The 18988-nt window shown below is 42.5% G+C and overlaps 1 protein-coding gene and 1 non-coding gene across 6 annotated transcripts in view; both read right to left on the bottom strand.

Moving 5' to 3' along the window:
• The window catches only part of PRPF39 (pre-mRNA processing factor 39), a 40166-nt gene that overhangs the window by 15970 nt on the left and 5208 nt on the right, over positions 1 to 18988 (bottom strand). The window contains exons 1-10 of one of the 5 annotated variants that reach the window (XM_034767973.1): positions 12892 to 13019; positions 12641 to 12709; positions 12375 to 12537; positions 12126 to 12244; positions 11430 to 11597; positions 4446 to 4611; positions 3631 to 3738; positions 1012 to 1176; positions 567 to 693; positions 167 to 483 (exon numbers count right to left, since the gene is read on the bottom strand). In XM_034767973.1, the coding sequence (XP_034623864.1) occupies positions 167 to 483; positions 567 to 693; positions 1012 to 1176; positions 3631 to 3738; positions 4446 to 4611; positions 11430 to 11597; positions 12126 to 12244; positions 12375 to 12461 (1257 nt within the window). In that variant the 5' untranslated portion in view covers positions 12462 to 12537; positions 12641 to 12709; positions 12892 to 13019. Of the gene's footprint in view, positions 1 to 166; positions 484 to 566; positions 694 to 1011; positions 1177 to 3630; positions 3739 to 4445; positions 4612 to 11429; positions 11598 to 12125; positions 12245 to 12374; positions 13020 to 14577; positions 14960 to 18988 lie in introns of those variants that run through there. The other 4 variants (XM_034767971.1, XM_034767972.1, XM_034767974.1 and 1 more) reach the window with 4 other exon arrangements.
• On the bottom strand, positions 2 to 88 carry LOC117877517. Its single transcript, XR_004645741.1, has one exon. It is a non-coding gene; the product is annotated as a small nucleolar RNA SNORD127 (small nucleolar RNA).

The following is an 18988-nucleotide window of genomic DNA, read 5'->3' as shown; positions in this document are numbered from 1 at the left end:
CTGGCAACATCAGCTTAGAGGGACTGGTGTCTCCATGTGCAATAAAATGCTTTACATACAGTCTGAAAACCTGTCATCATTGTTGCCACGTTTTAATGCACTGACTAAAAGGAGGAGGAAATTAAATATCACAGGACTATTTATAAAGCTTTTAGGAAACACATACTTTGTCTTTCTCAATGGATTCCAATAGTACTTTTCTTGCTTTTGGAAGGTTCTTCTGAACTTTGAAAAGATGTCGAGCTAGTTTGATGGCATAAAATGATGATTCACCGCTTGATTTAGCATTCTTAACAGCTTCCTGAAGCAGGTGTTCAGCTTCTTCCATGTTTCCATGTCGGCGTTCTAAGCTAACTCTTCGCAAGCGAACCATTGCAAGTCCCAGAACACACTCTTCAAATGTTTTCAAAATTCTTCTTGCTTCATTGATGTTCCCTAAAAACGTTGGGTAAGTATTTAATGCAGACACCATGCATCCATCAACTCTTGAAAAAAAGAAAAAATCACTGCCAGCAACAATCCAAAGGCTAATTTAACTAGAAAAGCCTCACTAACTTGGCTCTTACCCTGCTGTTCTTCAAAGGCAGCCCATAGCATATGAACCATTGGTTTCTTAGGAAGGTGTATTGTACAGGCCCTGCTGTAGACATGTCTCACTCCTTCAATACTGTGATTCTCCATATACTTGGCATACTACATTTGAAAACAGAGTATAGATTGAATAATTTAAAGCTTATTTTTGGTCTTTAAATACATGACAGAACGATAAAATTCTTTTGTTTAAACCCATTCAGCACCTTTATTGAACCACTAGACTAGTTTCTGTAAGGAAGGACGTAGAGAGGCAACGAAGTTGGCATATGCAGCAGTCAAATCTGGTTGCAAGCAGACCATCTCCTAATGCAACAGATATAGTTATATATGAACAACATTCAACAAGAGTACAAAAGGTTAGTCACTAGATCAATGTTTGCAATCAGTAAGAATTCATTATTAAATCACTTCCCTTACCTTAATCCAGAAGTCCTCATAGAGGGCACATGAAATAACACATCTTTCAAAGAGGACCACAACTCGCTCATGAGTCCCATTTTCTATCTCAAACTCTAAGTATTCTTTCCAGTTTTTCAACTGGGCTTTCTCCAAAGGTTTTACATGGAAGTAAGGTCGTTTTATCTGCAACGGATGAGTAACACTGGAGTCAAATTCAACAACTTAGTCAAAAATACAGAGCAAGATAAACTGTTTGGATGTTACTTTATATTTAATTTATATCACACTCTTTGACTTTTCAGAATAATAATCTTATGTAGGCTATTCAAATACCCAGGTCTGAATGGACTTCAGGGTATGACTAATTTTAAAGGGATACTCTAATTGCCAATTCAAGTTTGGGCCAAAATCTAGGTCTTGTAAAAACAGCTTTCCCAAAATAATCTTTTTTTTTAAATAAATTACCCACAACAGTAATGCTGTTAGTAATCAATCCTCTGCCTTGTCTGCAAACCAAACATAGCAGCACTGAGAACCTGTAAGGGGGGAGATGATAGAGGTCTATAAAAATCAAGACTGGTGTGGAGAAAATAAATAAGGAATGTTATTTACACCTTCACATAACACAAGAACCAGGGAACACCCAATGAAATTAATATGCAGCAGGTTTAAAACAAACAAAAGGAAGTACTTCTTCACACAACACAGTCAACCTGTGGGACTCATTGCCAGGGTATGCCGTGAAGGCCAAAACTATAGCAGGGTTCAAAAAACAACTAGATACATTCATGGAGGATAGGTCCATCAATACGTATGAGCCAACATGATCAGGGAATTAACCCCACGCGCTGGCTGTCCCTAGCCTTTGAATGCCAAAAGCTGGAAGTGGATGACAGGGAATGGATCACTTGACGAGTGCTGATCTGTTCATTCCCTCCAAAGACCTGGCATTAGCCCCTGTCTCTAGACAGGATACTGGGCTAGATGGACCATTGATCTGACCCTGTATGGCCATTCTTATGTAAAAATGTTGATCAGGATCCTCAGATCAGGCATGGCCACTTTGCATGGTATTGCCAGCATATTATGGTCCCAAAAGGAAGCATTCACTCTGGTGCAAGGGTGATCCTGCACTGGTATATAGCGAGCCCTGTATACCATACACCCTCTAAGCTGCTGGCATGGCAAGGAAAGGGGGGACCCATGGTCAGGCCTCCCCTCTGTTTTTTTGAGCCTTTATGGCTACTACAGACCACTGTAAGGTTGTACAGACCTTGCGCTGCTCAAACACAGAACAGAGAACTCGAAAACATGGACTAGAATCCATGCAATGCAAGTAAGAGCTTTAATGCAGCTTTACACACTGCCTGACCTACATTTATTTGCTCTGGAGTACCAGCTCCACTGTTTTGTTCATGATAAACTTGCATTTAAAATAATTTTTTCCCCATAAGACTATAATGACATAAGAGCGGCCATACTGGTTTAGACCAAAGGTCCATCTAGCCCAGTATGCTGTCTTATGACAGTGGCCAATGCCAGATGCCCCAGGGGGAATGTACAGAACAGATAATCAAGTGATCCATCCAGTCGCCCATTCCCAACTTCTGGCAAATAGAGGCTAGGGACACCATCCCTGCCCGCGTCACAATGTCCATGTGAAATAATACAACTGCTAGTTTAAAACCAACAGAAAATTCCTGCCAGACAAACAGCAGCAAGACCAGGAACTCCCCATGTCTCCCATTCCCTTCAATGAAACATGACTGTCACAGCCCAATTTGAGACCACTTAAATGCAAACACTAGACATAAGCAAGTTTTTCCTCTTTAAAAACAAAGAAAATTGAACAGGAGGACTTGTGGCACCTTAGAGACTAACAAATTTATTAGAGCGTAAGCTTTCATGGACTACAGCCCACTTCTTCGGATGCATACAGAGTGGAAGGCAAGAATAATGTCCTATTATGTTCACATGGTAAATTTATGGAGAATTCAGAAGTTGAAGTTGCCAAAGTAACTCGGCTTCACTGAATATATACAATTTCATATGCTTGCTTAGTTTAATACTGTTTGTTATAAAGCATGTGCAGCACAACCTGGGTGTTATTGGATGAATAGTTTTTGCCATTCTGAACTGGAATTTTAGTTGTGAAATTCGAACACAGCAGTATCAGATTTTTGCACCTAGTTGTACTCTTTACAGTTTCTAGCTTGGTGACAACTTAATTTTTAAGATACCATTATAAGAAGCTTTTCTTTCTATTGACTAGTTTTAATTCTGTAACATATCACATGTATGAAGCAGTACCCTCCTTTCTTATACATGGTATGAAAGACACTAAATGTAAAGTTTACACTTAGTAAAATGTATTTTCCCCACGTTGCCTCTCTCAAAATAAAACTTAATACCTACCTCACAGAGCTGCTGTGAGAATTAGTTATTAATGTTGGTATCTTTTTTAAAAGTTACTCTTTTTGAAGATAGACAAGAGGGTAAAACCATTTATTTGCCCAAAGCTTTACAGTAGTTTAGTAAGAATTAGAAACACCAGGAGTTTCTGGTTCCCAATCCCATGTTCATGCCTTTAGATCACGCTGTCTTTCGTACAAAAAAGGCTAACACAAGAAAACTTACTCCTTCTTCAAAGGTCCACCTCTTGCTGACTTCATGTTCATTGTGATTGAACATTTCTTGATGAATCTCTTGGATTCTGTGTCTCATGTTTTCTATTTCAGTGATTAGCTAAAGATACATGATAAAAGCAAGTGATTAATACTGATCTGTAAAATATCAAGTATACAACTGCACTGTATTATTGACGTGATCTGCATAAATTAAAATATGAAAGGTACACTGCTACTTCAGGTGCTGTCCTGAACAAGTGGGATAAAAGTGCACATTGTCTTAGCTCTTAGTGTAATGGACCTGAGGAGGTCTTGGATCCAATGGTCGGCCTCTTAATTTCTGAAGTGATATAAATCTGAGATGCGTCATATCCAAATAGGATTCCATCTTTATTTGGTACAACCCCAAATGGGCACTTCTTTCTAGCTGATTTCATGCTTTTGCATGCCCTTCAAGGAGCATAGATCTGCACAGGCCAGTACTAAATAAATAAAAACTCTCAAAACACGCCGTAACTCTTACCCCATATATTTGAAAGAGTCAACATTCTGCTAAAATTTTATAGATCACTTTTAAGATTAAAATGTTAATTACAATTCTTTCAAACCTATGTAGTGTAAGGGAGATCTCTTCTTGTCTATACAGCCAATCACACACTAACTGCTGCTCTTTGGCTCACATGTAGGAGTTGACACTCTATACTATGGGATCAGCTCAGCCAAAAACATAGTACAGTCCCTGCAAATAAAAGAAAACTCTCCTCTCAGCAGCAGCAGATTGAACAAACATGCAAAGGTGTTCTGCAACCTTGCCTGCACATTTACCTTTGCAGGGTCAGTTATGTCCTCAATTCCAGAAGGAAGGTCATCTCCTGGTGGTGCATCATCCCCACTATGGCCACTGACAGACGCCAATTCCCGGCGCAGCTGAATAAACTGCTCAGGAGTTAGAAGGTCTCGAGGCAAACTATTTTGTACGTGTTCTTTAAACCTGCAAAGAAACAGGATTTGTTCACTTAACAAATGCACAATTTTTACATGTTATATTTTAAAAAATACTCACTTATTCTAAGTTATATGACAAAAGCGAGGAAGTTACTCACCTTGTGCAGTAACAGAGGTTCTTCGAGATGTGTGTCCCTGTGGGTGCTCCACTTTAGGTGTCGTTGCGCCCCTGCACTTGTAGCCAGAGATATAGGATAGCAGTGCCCTGGTTGGGCCACACATGTACAGTTCCTGTCTCACACTGCTTCAGGCAATTAACTGGTGCTGTGCGACCAACCCCTTCCCCCCCCACCCCCCATTCCTTCTCTACTGCAGAGTCTGTATATGATAGAACTCCAAAGCAGAGGGGAGGAGGGAGGGTAGTCGAGCACCCACAGGGATACACATCTCGAAGAACCTGTTACTGCACAAGGTGAGTGAGTAACTTCCTCCTCTTCTTCTTCTTCAAGTGGTGTCCCTGTGGGTGCTTTACTTTAGGTGACTTCAGAGCAGTGCCCTCCGGTGGAAGGAGGGGCTTCGGAGTTGAAGTCGTAGCAGATGAAAACACTGTGACACCAAACAGGGCATCAGAAGATGTGTGTTGTTGCAACGCATAGTGTTGTATAAAAGTGTGCGGTGAGGTCCAGGTTGCAGTCCTACAGATTTCCGCAATAGGGATGTTGTTGAGAAATGTTATGGAGGTTGAAAGACTCCTAGTAGAATGCGTACGGATCCCAGTAGGGGGTTGTCATTTATACTGGAGATAACAGAGTTTGATAGAGTCTGATATCCATTTGAAAAGGTGTTGTTTGGAAATGGCGTGCTCTTTAGAGCATTCGGTGACAGAAACGAATAATTTTAGAGACTTGCAAAACGATTTTGTTCTATCGACATAAAAGGCGAGAGCCCTGCGGACGTCCAAGGAGTGTAGTCTGGATTGTCTACTGTCTGTATGTGGTTTCGGAAAAAATGTAGGTAAGTATATAGACTGGTTAAGGTGAAACGATGAATCCACCTTAGGCAAAAGCTTAGGATGGGGTCTGAAGATACTTCATCTTTAAAAAAGATCATATAGGGTGGATCCCTCATGAGAACAGCTAGTTCTCCTGACTGCCTGGCCGATGTAATGACCACTAGAAACGCAACCTTCATAGAGAGGTGTAGTAAGGAGCTTGTAGCTATGGGCTCAAAAGGGGGCTCGGTGAGGGCATGGAGGACTAGGTTGAGGTCCCATGGAGGGGTGGGTTTTCTCACTTCCAGATAGGAGTGGGAGAGATCATTCAAGAAGAGTTTAGTGATGGGATGCGTGAAAATAGAGAATCCGTTGACTTTATGATGAAATGTCATGATGGCCAGAAGGTTTACATGGATGGAACTCATGGAAAGTCCCGTTTAAGTTCCAGTAGATAGCCTAAAATAAGAGGTAAGGAGGATGACACAGGTGCCATCTTGTTTGCCTTGGCACCATGATTTGAATAGTTTCCACTTATGTCCGTAGGTGTGTTGGTTAATTTCCCTACGGCTGTTTAATAATAATATCTTCTGAACTTCTGTGGAACGTGTCATTTCAGATCCCAAGAGCCATGTAGTAACCAGGCTTTGAGATGAAGTTTTTGGGGATCCGGATGGAGGATGCGCCCTGCATCCTGTGACAGAAGTTGAGACAGAAGCAGGAGCGTACGTGGGGGCTAATAGGATCACTCTGGATCCATCTTGCTTTATCTTGTGAGTACACAGGCTAGGAGAGGGGTGGGAGGGAAAGGCGAACAGGAGAGGGGCGTTCCACTTGATGAGGAAGGCATTGCCCAGAGAGAGTGTTGACCAAGTCCTGCCCTGGAGGAGAACTGGGGGCATCTGGAATTGTGTGCAGGTGTGAAGAGGTCTATCTTTGGGAACCCCCACATCTAGAAAATATCTTGGATGACCCATGTGTTCAGCTCTCATTCGTGGTCTTAATAAAACTTCCTGCTCAGGGTATCTGATGTGTTGTTCTGGAAACCAGGTAGGTACGAAGCTATAACATGGACATTGTGTTTGATGCACCATGCCAAAGACGCATGGCTTCCGTACATAGGGAATGTGACTGTGCTCCTCCTTTTCTGTTTATGTAGAACATGGTGGCTACATTGTTGGTGAGGATCTGTACCATTTTGTTTTGGATTAGTGGTAGGAAATGAGAACAGGCATTTTGAACCGCTTGTGAGTTACAGCACGTTGATATGAAGCTGGGACTCTGCTGGAGACCAGTGGGACTGTATAGAATGTGCCTGGAAATGTGCCCCCCCCAGCCTAGGAAGGATGCATCCGTGGTGATGGTGAGCGCTGGCAGATTCTGCAAAACCTGCACGCCCCTGCAGACACTGGCCAGATTGGTCCACCATAGGAGTCCTTGACTGCATTCGTCATAGAGAGGAGTTTGTTTTTACTGTGCTTGTGGGGAGCATAATTTGTCCATAACCAGGCTTGAAAGCACCGCATGTGTAGCCTTGCATGTTGGACGACGAAGGTTGTGGCGGCCATGTAGTTGCAGGCAAGTTCTGGCAGACACCTGCGCGTTGTTCCGTACTGTTAAGTTTAAGGCGGTTAGAGTCAGAAAGTGTTTTGGTGGAAGAGAGGCAGTTGCTTTGAGGGAGTTGAGGTCTGCTCCAATGAATTCCAGGCCTTGGACAGGTGTTAGGATTTCAAATAAACTTACAAAAGTCCACCCTAAGGAGATAAAGAGGTGTATTGTACGTGGGTGGAACATATGGCTGTCTGATGTGAGGGATGGATCGATATATGAAAATATGCGTCCTGTAGGTCGAAGGTTGAGAACAAGTCCCCCCTCTCTAATGCTGGGATTATGGTGCCTAGTATGACCAATTTGAATCTTTGTGTTTTTACAAACTTGTTGAGTCACTGTAAATCTCCATAGGTCCCCAACCTCCTGTTTTTTTCTGTCTGAGAAAGTAGTGGGAATAGAACCCCTTCCCTCTGTACTCGGTCGATACGGGTTCTACTGATCCCAGGGATATGAGATGGTTCACCTCTTTCCGCAGTAGATGGGATTCTTGAGCCCTCGACAAAGGCTTCAAATCTGTTGCCTAGAGGTTGATGACTGAGAGGTAGTAGGCCAGGAAACGGATTGTCTTCTCCTCGAAGTTTTCTGTTTCCGCCCCTATTGGTCGTAATACTTATTCCGTTGAGTATACTGAGGAGGTTGGAACCGTTGAGGAGTTTAGTAAGTGGTCTGCTGTCTCTCGTTCCTAGGTGCGTGGATGCCCAGAGACCGCAAGGTGGCCCTCGAGTCTTTCAGGGTATGCAATGACTCGTCTGTTTTGTACACAAAGAGTTTGGTGCCTTCAAAGGGTAAGTCTTCTATGGTGGACTACACTGGCTCTGGGAAACCGGATAGATGAAGCCAGGAGGCTCTCCTCATAATGACTGCTGTTGCTATGGACCTTGCTGCGGAATCAGCGGAGTCAAGGGCAGGTTGGAGCTGTTCTGGTGGCAAGTTGGCCCTCTGTGACAAGTGCTTTGTATTGATTCTTTTTGTCTTCTGATATAAAGTTTATAAATTCTGAGAGACTTGCATAATTATTGTGATTATATTTTGTCAGTAGGGCTTCATAGTTGGCAATTCTCAATTGTAATGTCGCAGCAGAGTATGCTTTATGACCGAATAGGTCGAGCCATTTCCAGTCTTTATCATACGGGGTGTTTCTATAGTATTGTTGTTTACCCCGTTCATTCACCGCGTAGATAACGAATGAATTTGGCATTGGATGTGAGAAAAGGAATTCAGTGCCCTTGGCTGGCATGTAATACTTCTTATCAGACCTTTTACAGGTAGATAGAATCAATGCTGGGGTTTGCCTGAGCAACTTCACAGGGTCCATAATCGCATCATTCATGGGAAGGGCAACTCTGGATGAAGTGGATATGTGAAGTATGTTCACTAGATTGTGGCGAGATTCCTGGACCTCTTCCAGGGAGATATCTAGGGAAGTGGCCACTCTCTTGTAGAGATCCTGGAACTGCTTGAAATCGTCTGCTGTGGTGGGGCATAATTGTGTCATCTGGTGAGGAAGATGAAAATGTAATGTCAGTTGGTTCATCTGGGTCCGAGAATTGCTCCTTTTTTTGGGCCCCTTGTTCGGAGACGGTAGAAGGTGCCTTTGATGCCAATATGGGTGGTTGAGGGCAGAGTGTTGGGTACTCCCTGTTGCTGCTGCTGTGGGTATGGAGTCCATGGCTGCCAGAATGGCCATTGTGGTTGGAAGGGCCTGGTGGGCATCTATGGTTGGCCCAACCAGGGTTGGTTTGTAAAGTGTACAGGGAAGCCTATGCTTGGTGGGGTCTGTGTGGCAGGAGTAGCCACAGGAGAGGAAACCTCTGGCAAGTGTCCGATATCTTCCTCCCCACTAGAGAATTGCATTGAAAACTCTGGAGAGCTGGGTTGGCTTAGTACCATGTGTACCGTGGTACCTTTGGTGCCAAGGAGACTGTGGTACCAATGAGACAGATAAGTCTGTGGGACACAGGAACTGCTGTGACGTGTCTGATCTCGGTGGGATGGTGGAGCTCGGTACCGTATGTTGGAATGAGTTTATCCATGCTGGTGTGTGGATGGCGTGCACAGTACCAGCAGTAGGTGGCAGCATTAGCGCAGGAATGCTCAGTACCGATGGCTTGCTTGCTGTTGTTGGTGCAGTGGCATGGGGTTTCACTTTCCCTTTAATGCCTGTGGCGGAGCGCGACTGCTTTGGATCTCTGGGTTTCTTAGTACCATTGGGACATGGTCTGTCTGCAGTTGATATGGCCGGTGCAGTCGGTACCGGGAGCATCTGGCTGCTATTGGAGCACCTTTTCTTGGCCAACTCCGGAGTCGGGGACGTGGTGCCCCGTTTCTTTGCTGCCTTCTTGGCAGGTTGTTCAGGATCTTTTCCCCTGAAAGAAGGGTCTTTGTCGAGGCAGCAGTCAGTGATTTCTGTCTGGGAGGAGTTCGTACCTCAGGCTCAGTCGCCGGGCGAAGAGATTTCTCCACAAGGAGAAAGCTTTAGCTGTAAATCCCTTGTCTTTCTCTTGCAGGCTTTCAAGTTTAGACAGTGCGAGCACTTTCACGGTGTACGTCCCTCACCGAGACAGCAGATGCATTGAGAGTGTCCATCCGAGAGGTGTATTGAAAGCTGGCAGGTAGTGCAGCATTTAAACCCTGGGGAGCCAGGCATACCCTGAGGAAGCTTATTCTCTCAGTGATGCAGAGAGATAAAAAGTATAGTGCCGCTGTGATCAGGAAGACTGGAAAATTTATGGTCCTAAGAGGAAATTTTTTTTTATTTTTTTTAAAAAGGACAGAGATAAGATAGGAAGGGGGAAAAAAGTCTATTGTATTCTAACTGAGAACTATGAACTATTGCTAAAGGGACAGGAAAAATAATTATTTCTAGCTGTGAGGCGCTGCTGAGTGCTCCGACGTCGGGAGAGAAGGAACTGGGGGGAGAAAAGAGGGGTTGGTCGTACAGTGCCAGTTAACCGCCTGAAGCAGCGCGAGATGGGGACTGTGCATGTGCGGCCCAACCGGGGCACTGCTACCATAAACCTCCGGCCAGAAGCACAGGGGCGCAAACAACACCTAAAGTGAACACCCATGGGGACACCACTCGAAGAACTGATTATTAGCACAAGTGGATGGTTTAAGAACCTAGAACTTTGCTGGAGATGCAACTTCGCACAGTGCGCATAATACATAGGTAATATCTACTAGGTGTGCAAAGCTTTCTGTTTCAAAGGATTCAAGTACCATGAAGGGCAAACATTAAGGAGTGGCTTGTAACGGTGAATACCTTTGCAAACTGTGGTGGGAAAAGGCTACCTACTCAGTGAATAGGATGGCATGGGATTTTAATTCTCAGAAAATGACCACTTGCTTAGGAATTCCTAACAAAAACCTTCTTTAGAAACTACTAGGAAGACCGCTGTACCTCTTAACTAGGGTTTCTGGTTTTTAATGTTTACCCTATCCAAATTAACACAGATATTTATTATTTAAAACTGAATAAAGTATTTTTCTTAAATTAGTTTATGGTAAAAAGCAGTTCAGCTGAGAATTGCAACAGGATATGGAATTAGAAGCTGAATAACATAACTTCCTGGTAAGATGCACCCTTTTCTGGGTTCACCCCATTTTTCTTCCTGCTAACAATTCCCACAACTTCCTTTTTACAAAAAAGTTGGTCATAGGCGAATTTGTGAAGTTTGATTTTTTTTAGTTTTTCTCTGGACACCAGTTCCTAAACTTTGTTTCAGCGCTCAAAAGGATAAAAAGATCTAAGTCTGTACAACACTCAGCTGGTTTGCAGCTCCAGGCAATACTGATTTAAATACATTTTATTGTGTTGTACATTTTGCATCAGTTTGAGGTCTTGCTGCTCCAAAGATCACCTCCATGGCTCCCTAAAGAGAAGTCTGTGCCCATTCTTAATGAAGGTGAAAACATTTTCAGTCTCCAATTTTCTATTAGCCCTCGTTTTATTTATTTAAAGAAATGCTAGCGTGTGAAACAGTGCACTCACAGTATCAACATAAGAACTAAAATATAGATGGTAGAGTAAGACACTATACAAATGTATTTGCTTATAATTAAGAAGTGAAGTTTACCCAGAAGCTTTGTTTTTTTGGAGAGACAATCAATTTTATTACTGGCTTAAGTGTAATAACTTTCCAAGTTCCTGTTTGGATTGAACAATTTTGAGTTTTACACAAATATTAAAAATTTAATTATATTTATGCCTATTTAACACAGTTAATAGCATGAAGTTAACTAAGGCTTTAAGTTGTCCTTACCTCTGGAAGTGATGGCTATAGAGCTGCGTGGGAATCCCCAGGATACGATCATATATAGCTGTAACTTCTCGTAGGTTGCCCTGTTCATTTTCCCAATTTATATACATTTCCCATAGTCTGTCAGAGCGGAAATCTGTCCCTGCAGCTAAGACTGCATGTTCATAGGCTCTGAAAAAATGAAAAAATGTTTAACAGCCATTTCTGAACGTAGTACCTCAACTATTCAAGGAGCAAGAAGAATGAGGTGGATTTGTTTTGTAAGAGCCTCTGCATGTTCTATTTAGCTTTTACTGCATTCTTTTGGGGATTCAAACAATGCATGTTACCAAATATGTTTTCTAGATATATGATAAATACAAGACCTTTTTAATAAGCAGCTCTACAGTGATTTTTCCTAATATTTTCACAATAAAAGGAATAAGAGCAACATAAAAATAAGCCATAAACAAGAAATCAAACCACTAAAACCCACGAGGAGTTTCTCGCTAAGAGCCTATTCCCAAGGCTCTGAGGAGTGAATGGAACTATTTATCAGACAAAAATAAAGAGACATCAATACAGCTGGATGCTACTTCAGCTTTGCTCTCATGGCTAAAGATTTTACTTTTTCATGTAGCTACATATCATTTACAACTGTGTTCATGTGTTTCTTCTCCCCCCCCCCCCCTTTTTTTTTTAAAAACACAAACAACTTACCCTCTTATGGTATTATTAGTTTCAGGGTCAACAGGATCCAGTGTCTCTTTTAAGAAGTTTATATAATGTATCCAAAGATCAACACTAAGAGGTATTGCCTGTAGCCCTCTCCGATACACCTATGAAGAGAACAACATAAACTGTACTTCAAATATTTAATAGCGTCCTAAGAGAGAGGCAACACTGTGTTATCCGGTGAACCTTAGAAATACTAATTACTGGAATTTTGTTTAAATAATCTACCATTACCATTTGGGTGGAGGTTGGATAGAACATGGCAATGTTCTGATCTCCACGTGCAGAGTCTTGATCTTCAAAGCGCAGCGGTCCCTGCATTCTGACCAGGTTGTGTGGGCAGGCTTTGGGGTACAGACCATAGGGCACAGACCCATTAGAGCATCATTGACAGCGTCTGACCAAAAATGCAATAAGATGTAGCAATTGTGACCAGCAAACCAACTATATTGTTTTGAAAATGAGAAATAAATGTAAGTGACAGAAAAGCCCTGCCCTACTTGTTAAGCTGCAGTGTAATACAGAGGCTTGCACTGCAAAGCTTGACAAACTGTAGAGGTTTAACGCACCTGCCAACAAAGAGAGAAAATATTAGCTACAAATGCCACAAAAAAAGTGACAAATGCAAACAAAATCCCTATAAATCTGACCATATATGGTGGTACTGGCAGCCAAAATGACTTGCAGTGGTTTAGTCATCATTTGGCTTACAGGACCAAATGGCGATAGCTATATCCAGCTACCAACGTACCTCATCAGACTGTTTAATGTTGTCATGTCGCTTTTCAAGGTCTGCATATTTTTTCCAATATCCATAGCAATATGGATAATGTGTGAAAAATCTGTCAAATGCTTTCCTGGCAGCCAGCAAGTGGTTCTGTAAGAAACATACAACAGAACTGTAACTTACAGTTCTTAAAAGAAAGTTTCAAATAACTAGAGAAGAGCATGAATTCTTACATGGAGGGCACCATTCCAATTCAAACACAGAAAGTCACGTCATAATATCAGGTGCTTTTCCGTAGTTTTATAAATAATTTTGAATATATGTGAGCACAAATAATTATAACACTAAGACCTAAGCTAACTTAAGTTACAGGTCTACAAAGTTGCAAGCAGACACAGCTTAAGTATTCCCACACTACTCTGCTAGCATCTTCAATCAGAACCTGCTTCTTTCCACCTCAGCCACTGCACTTGATTCTTTAGACCAGTGGGTCTCAAACTTTTTTACTGGCAACCCCTTTCACATCACAAGCCTCTAAGTGCGACCCCCCACCCCAACAAATTAAACACCTTTTTAAATATATTTAACACTATTATAAATGCTGGAAGCCAGTAGGGTTTGAGGTGGAGGTTGACAGCTTGTAACCCCCCATGTAATTACCTTGCGACCCCCTGATGAGTCCCAACCCCCAGTTTGAGAACCCCTGCTTTAGACAGATGTTCCAAACCTAGGGTGACCAGATGTCCCGATTTTATAGAGACAGTCCCGATTTTTTGGTCTTTTTTCTTATATAAGTTCCTATTACCCCCCACCCCGATTTCTCACATTTGCTGTCTGGTCAACCTATCCAAACCTCAACTAGCTGTCAGCAGGGCTCCGAGTTTTCAGTGATTCTATAGACATCAATGTAACTCAGCAAGCCATGGAAACAAAAATTTCACACAAAACTAGGCTAGCATTTGAACTTTTAAAAACAGACTTTGAGAAAAAGCCATGATCTGTTAGCATCTGCATTACAAGCTGTGTCAGTAGTAAAACTCAGAAGATGTAAATCATTATTTGAGTGCTAAGTGCTGGACAAGCAATATTCATCTACTAGCTTGATTGTAATGCAAGTAAGAGGAATGTACCTTTGTAGCTAGGTAGCGCTGCTCTTTAAAAGGATTTTACAAGACATAACACTATTTTAAAAAATCTAATTAGAAAGTTTCACAATATTAGTGCTCTCAAGACTTACTCATCTTTATTTTTTCCTCTCAACTAGTTGATGACATGGCACAATCACAACTGGCCACAAAAATTGGCCAGAGCTGCAGTGTCCCCATGCTCTGATTGTCCCTAACCTGTGACTGCAGAAGTCAGGGCTGGATCACTCAATAATTGCCCTGTTCTGTTCATTCCTTCTGAAGCATCCGGCCCTACCCACTGTCAAGAGATGTGCTAGATGGACCACTGGTCTAACCCAATATGGCTATTCTTATGTCCCCTTTTTAAGTGACTAGAATTCTACATGCATAAAGCACAGAGATTTGAGAACTGAAGTCAGACCTTGTACCCTTAAGAACCACATGGCCCAGTAGAAATCCAGAAGCACTGTCTTGAAACAATACCTGCTAGGGACTGAAATACAACTTTAAATTCAAGACTGGAATCAGAGGACAATGTGTTAATTCATCCTTCTATGAATTTTGGGAAAAAGGATGTACTCACCTCCTGCTCTACGTACTGCAGCAGATATACCCAACCTGTGAAATCCTGGGAATTCTCCTCTACCACTTTCCAGAACTTCTCATATTCAGGAGGGAAATGAGCCTCAACATCAGTCGTGTGTAAACTTTGAATATTTGGTATTCCACTCTCTTGTGTGGTCTCCTCATTTACATCAGGAGAGCTATCAGGGGACTGTTCCATCTCTGTGACACTCATAATCTCTGTACTGAAGTCCGTAAGCTGCTCTCCTGTAAAGTTCGTAAGCTGCTCTCCTGCTGCGACAGTGCTGTTGACTGTGTTGTCATTACTTAGGTTACTGTCATCCTCTGTATGATCTGAGTTCTGCATAGCTGCTGTTAATGTTGTTCTGTTGAATGATATCCTGTGGAAATACAGATTAAAGCTTACTATCTTCCAGATGCCAGTACAATTTAGCTGTCAATTTTTAAATTGTCCTACTTGGTGTAGCAAAACATTTCAAGTAATTCAACTGAACTACAGGAAGAACGTAATTTTAAAAGATGTATACTCCATTCCATTTGATTGTAAAAACATATCCTCGTTTAAAAGTAAAACATTATTAAATAACCAATAAACTGGCATGTTGTCTCTGATGAAATGAAAAGGATTGCTCAGCAGCTCCCTGCAAGTAAAAGAGCTGGTAATTGTGTTCTCAGGTGCATCCAGTATTTTTTAAATTAACTGGATTTAATATGAATCTTCTGTACTGCTATGTAAAACCAAAGAAGAAAGTTCACAGAAGCCTGCCAGAGACAAAAAGGATTTTAACCAACAATCAAATAATCTCTAGCTGTGCAACATGACTGGCCATGGATTAATCCAAGTTAAATAATTATACTTGAATGAAGGAAGTGTCATAGAGATGTTGGTCACAGTACTACCTCACCTATCTTTTATTGGACAAACTTCTGTCAGTGAGAGAGACAAGTTTTCAAGTTTAAACAGAGCTAACCTGAAGAAGAGCTCTGTGTAAGCTCGAAAGATTTTTCTCACCAACAGAAGTTAGTCCAATAAAAGATATTACCTTACCCACCTTCTCTCTCTAGTTATACTTGAACAGTTTACTTTCAACCATCTGAGAAAGCATCCTAAGTGCCTCACACATTCATCTGCTTTGTCACAAACTTAGACTTTCCACACTCACTAGCACCATTCATATTTACAGAAACACTGACAGTGATGGGCATTTCTAGATTTTTGGGGAGAGTCAGATGCAAAATCTTTTGTAAATATCCCATGTAGCTATCCAGGTATTAGAACCAACCACTGCAATTTCCTTGTAAGAGGTTGAGGTATTTTACCCTGTTTAAAATATCTGTTTATGTCAATTTACTACTGCTCGTTAATACAGAATACTACATTCCAGTTACACCCCAAAGTATATCATCAACTGTGACTTCTAGATGAATTGGCTCAAACTATGATTTCACCAAGAAAAAAATTACCACCATCAGCAACACGTTCCGTCAGGATTCAAGATGGCTAGACAGGATCAAACAACATAGGGTCGCAAAAAAGATTCGGTCCAGACCCTGCCACAAAGACTTTCTTCCAGGCAAAAGTCACAAGACAGAAGCTTCTCCGTAGTCCTCCAGGAGGGATTCACCCATCCTCCCACTCTGCATCCTTGACACTCCTGCCAAGTGAAGCAGCCCAAACCAACAGACACTTGCCGAGCACAACTCAGAGGCATGCAGCATCATTGCTTGCTGTTCTGTCTCTGCTGCATCCAAGCCCCTTACAAGAGAGGTCTAGATCTCAAGGATCCTGCATTTATCTTTCTCTGAACTCAATGGGAGAGGAACCCAATCAGCTCCCTAGTAATAATGGATTTTATCACTACAGTTTCATAGATTCCAAGGCCAGGAGGGACCAGTGCGGTCATCTAGTCTGACCTCCTGTATAACACAGGCCAGAGAACTGCCCCAAAATAATTCCTAGAGCAGTTTTTAGAAAAAGTCCAATCTTGATTTAAAAATTCAGAGTGATGGAGAATCCACCTCAACCCTTGGTAAATTGTTTCTTAATTACTTTCACCATTAAGAATGTATGCCTTTGTCTAGCTTCAACTTCAGGCATTAGATTGTTATACCTTTCTCTGCTAGATTGAAAACCCATTATTAAATGTGTTTCCCATTTACAGACTTACAGATTAATCAAGTCACCCTTTAACCTTCTCTTTGTTAGCCTAAACAGATTGCATTCCTTGTGTCAATCACGATAAAGCATCTTTCCTAAACCTTCCATCATTATTATTAATAGAATGGGGCTCTTCTCTGAACCCTCTCCAATTTATCAACATCCTTGTTGAACAGTGAGCACCAGAACTTCATTATATACCATTCCCCCCATTTTTGTGTCTTCTGAGAACTTTCAGTGATGGTTTTATCCTTGGTTTCTTCCAGCTCACTGATAAAAATGTTAAACAGCCATGGGGTCAAGATCTGATCCTTTCAGGACCCCACTGGAAACACGCCCCACTCAAGGACTGTTCCCCCGTTCAATTAAAGCAGATGCATTTTCTCCTATGCTACCTCATCCTCAACAAGAATTGTATAACTAATATGGCTCTCGTCTAAGATAGGAACTCCAGATATTGTCCAGGCTCAGTTTTCTATACCTATCTTTTCAGTCTGAGGGACCTTTCCTTCCTTCACATTCACAATCCCTGCCCAATCCTTCAAAGTGACTGTGGATTTTATACCAGGCTGATGGTAACAAACATGACTCCAAAACCTGCAATTAGGGGGTGATGCTCCGACTTCCTAGGTTCAAAGCATTGGGCGGGGGTGGGGGGTGAAATCGATCTACAAATTTTAACTGAGGGCTTGTCTATACATACAGCACTGTCGCTGTGCCGCTGTAGCATTTAGTGAAGATGCTACCTATGCCAACGGGAGAGACTCTCCCATCGGCATAGGGACTCCACCTCCCCAAGAGTCAGTAGCTATGTCGACAGGAGAAGCCCTCCTGTCAACATAAAGCTGTCCGCACCAGGCGCTCTGTTAATATACCCGCATCACTCAGGGGTGTGGATTTCCACACCCCTGAGTGACACAGTTATAGTGACATAAGTCTGTAGTGTAGACCAACCCTGAGTTTGTAACCAGGCTATAACAAAAATTAACACATTGTTCCTAACACTGCAGCTATACTATGTTTCCAACCGATTTATCAGCAAGGGAGTACCAACTGCATAGGTAACCAGGTTCTAGATAGGACTGTCAACCACATACATACAACTGGGCGGCAAGTCCTACCACTTCTCAGGTCCTTTCTGTGGGAAAATATTCCAGTCATCCTCTGCACATTCAAAATGAAATCTAAAACCCACTTCCTGAACGTAGAATTCCTGTGACTGGGGAGGGAGAAACAAAAATCTGTGTGTTCAATAAGTAAATGCTCAGATACCATGTTGAGAAGTACAGTAGAAAAAGCCTAGACAAAAAGCATATTGCACCAGTGGAGAAACACTGAGTCCCGTGTCCCCAGCACCAGCAGCTGAGACTGTGTGAGACAGCTGCCCAAATTTCCCAGAAAGCATCAACACAAATCCGACTGTGCCAAGTAGTGTGAAAAGGCAGACATGGTTGATACATGGCATACCAGAAAAGGACTGCTTTTTGGATTCTCTGAACAGTGTTCCATGGAACTGTCAAATGAGTATGTCTAAACCTGACCACACTTACAATGATTCTGTCTATGGTGAATATAAGCAAATGTCTGCCATATATACATCACTGCATTACTGACTGGGCCAGATAGTCAGCCACAATACTTACGATTGTTAGTATAAGATAACTATATTTTTCATTTTAAAGCTCCTTGTTTCTCTTGCCTGTATAAGACTGTGTGTATCCTTCACCTTGTGTATTTTGTCTATATGAGTTAGCATGTCAGTAAGTTTTAAAACGAGTGAAATTATCTCTGGGAGGGACTACCATACAGTTGTGTAGTAGAGACAGTTAGCATGGAGCTGACAGCTTTTTTTCATAATACTCTAGAAAAACATTTCAGCCCTTATCCTCCACGCCCCTTTCAAAAGGCCTGTATTTTAAGCTGAGGTCACAGGAATCACACACAGGTGGTTATAGAGGCCAAGCTCTTTCTGCCCTTGCCATTCCCCAGGCACCCCCCTCGCTACCCCCCCTGTTCCCCAGCCACCCCCAGCCCTCCTCAATTCCCCCCCGTTCCCCAGGCACCCCCCTCGCTACCCCCCCGTTCCCCAGCCACCCCCAGCCCTCCTCAATTCCCCCCCCGTTCCCCAGGCACCCCCCTCGCTACCCCCCCGTTCCCCAGCCCTCCTCAATTCCCCCCCCGTTCCCCAGGCACCCCCCTCGCTATCCCCCCGTTCCCCAACCACCTCCAGCCCTCCTCAATTCCCCCCCCC

This window comes from Trachemys scripta, chromosome 4 (assembly GCF_013100865.1).
Source record: "Trachemys scripta elegans isolate TJP31775 chromosome 4, CAS_Tse_1.0, whole genome shotgun sequence".
In the NCBI taxonomy this organism is placed as follows: Eukaryota; Metazoa; Chordata; order Testudines; family Emydidae; genus Trachemys; species Trachemys scripta.
This window is presented reverse-complemented; position numbering and strand designations above follow the sequence as displayed.